This window comes from Enhydra lutris, unplaced genomic scaffold, assembly GCF_002288905.1.
Source record: "Enhydra lutris kenyoni isolate GAN:26980312 unplaced genomic scaffold, ASM228890v2 scaffoldscaffold12, whole genome shotgun sequence".
NCBI lineage: Eukaryota > Metazoa > Chordata > Mammalia > Carnivora > Mustelidae > Enhydra > Enhydra lutris.
Window position 1 is genome coordinate 79,949,372 of NW_019154096.1, and position 6,494 is coordinate 79,955,865.

Consider the following 6,494-nt stretch of genomic DNA (forward strand, 5'->3'; position numbering starts at 1 on the left):
CGTGGTGCCCGTGAGTGCCCGTGAGTGCCCGTGAGTGCCCGTGAGTGCCCGTGGTGCCCGTGAGTGCCCGTGAGTGCCCGTGAGTGCCCGTGAGTGCCCGTGAGCAGCCCCCAGACCTGTGCAGGCTGGGAAACAGGGAGGTATTCCTGCAAACAGGATTTGTGGCCCTGTGGATGCCGATGCGTGGGGAAGCCTCCACCAGGCCCGGAGGGGCGAGACATTGTTCTCAGGGTCTCTCCCCGCACATGAACCTGTTTCCCTTTGCATCTTCACCTGAGAACATTTGTGCGCGCTCCACTTGGATTTTAAACAAATCCAACGTGTCTGTGCCGCTGTCAGAGCTCCTCCCGCATCTGAGTTGGCAGCCCCCCCCCCTCCCCAAACCCCGGGTGAGGCTTCCAGGCCGCATCTCTAACAGGATGCTCGCTCTTTGCCGCTTACCATGGGACGGGGACGACGTCTTGTCTGGGTGCTGGTTTTGCCCGGCCCTCGGAATGTCTTCCCACAAGACGCCGTCCTCGTCTTCCGCCAGCAAGGGTCCTGACCAGCACCTCCGCAGAGGAGGCAGCACAGGCGGCTGGTGGGGGCGTGTGTGCAGGGCGCGGGGCACACGGTCCTCACGCACCAGGACCCACGCACCAGGGTCCGCTCCCGTGCCTGGTGGAGGCGCGTCTCGTTCTGTCTGTGATCGCGGCCTTTCTCGCCAGAGCTCTACAAACTCTTTTTCTCTCTTTCTCCCTCCATGTCTCTGCCCCCCTCCCCCGCCCCTTTTCAGTTTCTATTTTTGTTCTTATTTTTCTCCTTAGCTTTCATTCTGTGGTCATAGTGCGCCTGGCCCTGACATGGTGAGTATCTCATCGGCTGGCGCCACTGGCGAGGGTCCCGTCCGCCCCCAGGGGCCCGTGGGGCCCCCGCACTCCAGCAGCCCAAGTGCCGTTGGGAGCCCCAGACGTGTCCAAAGGGCTGTTCCAAATCCAGGGCCAGGATTCGGGGTCGGTCAGGGGGCTTGAGGGCACCTGCCTCTCTCGAGGGGGCAGGAACGTGGAGGACCCCCACGAGGCACCGAGCCCACGGCAGAGGCGTGCACGCACTCGGCTTCCCTGCTTATGTGGCCTTGGCGGAGGCAGTGCTGGAGAGCACAGTCCTCTTGCCTTTCTTGTCCTTTTCCGCTGGTGCTGAGGACAAGCTGGGCTGACTCTGAAGAGCCCCCCAGAAATGCCCGGGCTTCTGCAACGCGCGGGTCTCATTCACAGACGTGAGACCAGCCTCCCAGTCGCCGTGTCATTACTGTGACTTTAGACCAGGGCCACATGCTAGTCCTGACCCCTGCTTCCTTCCAACGTAAGAGGAGAGGACCAGCAGCACTGGCCTCACCATCCTGCCCAGCCCATGGCCTGCCCTTCCAAGGGTTTCTGAGGGGCTCCCTGAGGGGCAGCAGCATACTCTCCTGTTCCCCGAGCCCACCCGCACCCTGTCCCTCCAGCCCCATCCTCTCCAGAGAACCCTTTCCGACGTGTGTCCGGCATCTTGTGTCTTCCAGCCCCCAGAGGAGCCAGACCCCTTTCCTCCAGCGGGACCAGAGGCCAGCAGGTGCCTGGGCAGCAAAACAAGATGCCACGTCCCATCCCTGAAGCCCCAAGAGGATCTGGTCTCTGGGGACCCTGTCCCGTTGAGAAAGAGGGAGAAAGGGGGGCTTTGAGCACCTCTGAGTGGGTACCGGTCCGCTCTGCTGATCCAGACTCAGAACTTGTTTCTTGACTGGGGCTCCTCTGGGAGCGGCCTGATCCTGGCTGCTGGACCCTGGGTCCCCCCTCGGGACACAGCCTCCTGATCCCGGTGACAAGGATGCACACGTTCCCTGCTGAGCAGGTGCTGAGAGCTGCTTCTGTGCAGGGCCGCCCACAAGCCGACACCCCCCACACCCGCTCCTCAATCGTGCACAAAGCTCGGACGAACCCATCGGGAAGAACACAGGCAGCCCAGAGTGGACGCAGGGAAGCCTGTGGCCACAGCGGTGACCTCCATCCAGGGAAGCCCAGGTGGGTCACAGGGCACGTTCCAAGGACGGCTTCCCCTGGTCCCGCAGGTGGCCTGTGAAGACCCACTCGCTGGGTCCTGCGCACCTGCTGGCCGGCACGTCCCTGCCTGGTTTGAAGATGCTGTTGCCTCGGGAGCTGGCGTGACTCCTGCACGTACCGTGCCATCACCGGCTGCTAGCCCGCCCTGAGCCGCATGGAGGAACGTGGTAGAACCGACCAGAGACTGAGGAGCATGACGGTGGGAGGTGGGACGAGCGAGCGCCCCAACCCACTGGAGAGGGGCCTGGCTTTCCTGGAATGCAGAGCCCCAGGCCCTGTGGGCCCCGGGCACCTGGCACACTGCCCCCCACAACCACCTGGAGGCCGTGAGCTGTAGACAAGCTGAATGGGGCTCGAGGGCCACGCCCACACGAGGGCAGCCATGCACCTGGAGTCCTGCGGATATGACAAGGGAGCCCGACATCCAGGTGGGGAGCAGGTGAGTGCCCTGGTCCATCTTGGAGACACATTTTCCCTCCCCACTGTTTGGGATCCTTGTCAGTCTGCTGGGACCTGCCCTGCAGCGGGAGCCCTGGGTGACTGTCCAAGCCCACTTCTCACCACCACCCTGGACCAGAATCTGCTCCCTGATCGGGGACGTCCCTCTGTGGGCTCCTTAGGGGCCCTCAGGGGCTGAACCTCTGTGGGCTCCTTGCCCAGATCCAGGACACTTCCCCCAGACCTCTGAGCGTCCCTGAGTTTCAAGGTTCAAGGGTGGCCTCATCTCCCAGCAGGGAAGAACTGTCCCAATGAGCTCCAGCCCCTGTGGGGTCTGCTGGCCAGCCCTGCCCACCCTGAGCCCCCAAAACTCCAGGAAAGGGACGTCTCCTTCTCCTGAGCTGTGGCCCCCAGGCCCCCTCTCCTTCAGGCACAGTCAGGAGTTTGGCCTCCCTGCCCCTCACTCCTCTCCCTGCCTGTCTCCCACCCTGCCCCCCAGGCTAGAAGGCCACGGGAGGGTTGGGCCCAGGAGGGGTGCTCCAGGGCTGAGGCCTCTGTTTCCAGCAGAGTCTCCTGAGTGAGGTGTTGCTGGAGGCCAAACCGTCCACGTGTCCTTGACTGCATGTCGGCCGTGGTGGCCCCACACGGGGCTGCGGATGCCCCGGAGCTGTGAGCAGGTCCTTCCTGCAGGGGGATCTAGAACCAGGAGAGCAGAGACTCTGGGAGCAGGTGCTGGGCAGATGCAGCGGCCCCAGGGAACAGGGCCTTCAGGCTGGCCCTTGGTGGCCTCAGGGCCTAGATGGGGCTCCCAGGGAGCACACACTGGGGCGCCCTTCCTTCGGGGCTGGTGGGGTGCAGCGGCAGCAGCAGGAACACTGCAGGGCTGTCCCCTCGTAGATGTCAGAAACCCCTAATGGTGTGCAGGCCCGGAGGGAAGCACGCCTCCCCTCTGCCCAGCTGCCCGGGCTTCAGGGGGAGCATTCTTGAACAATCACCAAGGTAGAGACAAATGTCTGAGGCGGGGCACCAGTCTGGCCTGACGCAGCATCGGAGACAGGGGCTCCGACCGCCTGCCAGGCCGTGCGCGGGACCCTGGGCCCAGCTCTTCCTCTGACAGCCGGGGGCAGCCCCAGGGCCACGGCCGAGAGCAAGCACGTCCATACATTGTAGCACGGGTGACGCTACGCTTGATCTCTGGGTGACGGCAGCGCCTGCCGGGCTCTGCCACCGCGGTGTCCCAGCTGGTGACCACATGGGGAGAGACCCCGGAGGCCGCAGACGTCCTGTTTCTCCACAGGCTTTTGGGCACTGAGCTTGGCACCCCTCAGCAGCCTTTGTGCGGCCGTGGTGGCCGCCAGGCCCTCACGGGTTTCCTGGGCCCCCGTCGCTGCTGTGTTCTTCCATCCTCTGAAGAAAACCCGTCCCTGTCCTATCGTTCGTTTCTTTGGTTATTCATGCCATTGTGGACTTGGGCACATTTAGTTTATTCTGCGGGCTACAGCCCGACGCCGTCACTAGTTACCTTCCTGGCCTGAGCCATGGAGCACGTGTTCATGGGACTCCTGCGTCCCCTGACGCGCCCTGTCTGTTGAGTGAGCGTGTTCCTAATTTCTGCCACCTCAGGCTGGGCTTGTAGTGTCCTTGTCCCGAGGAGTGTCTTCCTCCTGTTGCAGGATGGTGTTTAGGAACTGACTTCGCTGGGTGCTGGATGTGCCCCTTGCCCTGGGGCAGGGGCTGTGGCACTATCTCTAGGCCGACTTAGGGGAGGAGCATGGACGTCCTCAGGAACACGCACACGCCTATGCATATTTCTGCGTCCATCTGTCGGTCTACCCTCCATCTGTCCATCATCCACCCATTTATCATCCATCTGTCTATCATCTGTCCATACGTGTGTCCATCATCCATCTGTCCATCCATCTATCCATCTGTCCATCACCCATCCATCCATCCATCGTCTGTCTATCTATTTATCCATCTATCAACTATCTATTACTCATCTGTTATAAAACTGTGAGTTCATAACTGATACGTCCAGTTCCAGGCTAACAAGTCCAGATCCAGCCCCCCATCATCTCTGACCCCTTTCTTTGGCTCCCACTGTGCTCAGCCCCAGTGTAATGTGGAACAGCTTCACAGCCGCTGACCGTGGGGACGTCTGCCAGCTCGGGTGACCCTGTTCACAGCCTTTACTCTTCAGCCTGTGGCATCCAGACAGATACTGTTTCCCGACGTGACTTGGCTCAGCTGTCTTCTCCCCCTTCTCTCCCAGTGTGGCTGTGCCGCCCATTTGTCCCCGCTTGTGTTCCCGTCCCCCTTCCCACATGCTGACTTTTGTTTTGTTTACACTCCGTAAAGTTCACTGTCCGGGCCCTGCAGTTCTCTGGGCTTCGGCACATGCGTGTGCCCCGCACAGTGCTGATGCAGGACTGTTCCACCAGCCTCAACTCCGTCTCGTGTCCCCCGCAGTCACCGCTGCAGTCACCCCACCCTCACCCAACCCCTTAGTGTTGGACCTAAGAAAACTTTGCCTCATTCAAATCACTGGTGTTTTCTGCCACGTTTCCTTCTAGAATCGCATGGCTTGATGTCTGGCATTTACATCCAAGACTGGTTCCAAGTCCTTTTTTGCACACGGGGCATGGTATGGGTCAAAGCACGTGTTTCTCCTGCAGTCATCCATCCCTTGCTCCGTCCAGCCCTTCGTGAAGAGCTCTCCACAGATCTGTTTGGCTGGTTCAAGTCCTGTCCTGGCTACAGTGTCCCCCAGCTCTGGGGGACAGAACTGCTGACTGCTAGCCATCTGTCCAGTGTCTGTCCATCATCTAGCCATCCACGCATCCATCCCCCCGCGCTGTGCTGGCCGTGCCTGGTCCCCGCTGGTTCCCAGGGTGGAGGCCAGATCTCCAGGGACCGTGCCTGCCCTGCTCCGGGTCTGCAGGCCGGACGTGTGAGACATTAACTGTCACAGCAGACCCAGATTTATGGCTGCCAGTGAGCAGCTGCTCACTTCCCAAGCCTGGCGTAGATCGCTAACTCTGTGCAGCCTCCCAGGTGGGCCACAAAGGACGGCCGTGTCGTTGTCCTTGAAATGCAGGGAGAAGCCTCGCTCGCTCACAGTCCGTCCACAGTGAACGAGCGTTGTGTGCGTATAGAACAAGAAACTGCATTTTAAAAAAATATCTGTCTATACCTGTAGATTCTCCATGATAACCCAGTGCCATCTTCTTCTTCAGAGTGGCTCATTTACTGGTCCGTCGACAGAGCGAGGGGCAGGACAAGGCTCATCCGAGCGCGAGCAGGCAGCTCTCTGAGGCTTTTGTTCCCGGGAGTGGTGGCTGAGGTTGGAGGGTCGCTGCTCTCAGGGGCTGCCTGTCCGTCTTGGGAGCAGGGACAGGGCCCCTGCCGAGGTAGGAGAGCCCCCTAGACACCTCGGCACCTGCTGTGCTCCCACGGGACCCTCCCCGGCCGCCAGCCCTGCCAGGGAGCATGGTGGAGTTGGAGGTCAACCTCTACCCCAGGTGGACACGAAGAGGGACGGGACCGGAGCCGTCAGACGTGTGCCTGCCCAATGGTGGGTGAGAAGCCCGTGCGAACTCCCTTTTACGTGAAGCCACGGTGTGGCCACACTTGTGTGTCAGAATAAGCTCGCTAGGAGGTCACTGCCGGTGCGCAGAATTGGCTGGTTCCCGGACTGGTTCCTGCCCCAGTCTTGCCACGGGCCCCGGAATGTCCCAGCAACCGTTCTGTTCCCTGTGACCTCTGTGGACACACTGACTTCTAGGTCCAACCCCTGGCTCCTCCCTGCCCCCTTCCCCCGTGGCGGCTGCCGTCTGGGTCCCGGCACAGCGGCCCTGTGCGGAGCTTTGTGCCGGACGCCTGTGTCTGTCAAAGGCATCGTGTCGTGGTCGCGCGAGTCGCTATGTAGGGCGGCGTCACACCTTATGCGCTTTTGGACGCACTGTGCGCCTCCTGCCC

The 6,494-nt window shown here is 61.5% G+C and overlaps 1 protein-coding gene across 4 annotated transcripts in view; it reads left to right on the plus strand.

Moving 5' to 3' along the window:
* The window catches only part of LOC111145093 (Janus kinase and microtubule interacting protein 3), a 40,077-nt gene extending 39,251 nt beyond the window's left edge, over positions 1-826 (plus strand). For all 4 annotated transcript variants that reach the window (XM_022499723.1, XM_022499724.1, XM_022499725.1 and 1 more), the window contains one exon: positions 776-826. In XM_022499723.1, coding sequence (XP_022355431.1) covers positions 776-826 — 51 coding nt within the window. The remainder of the gene's footprint in view (positions 1-775) is intronic.
* The last annotated feature ends 5,668 nt before the right edge of the window (positions 827-6,494 follow it).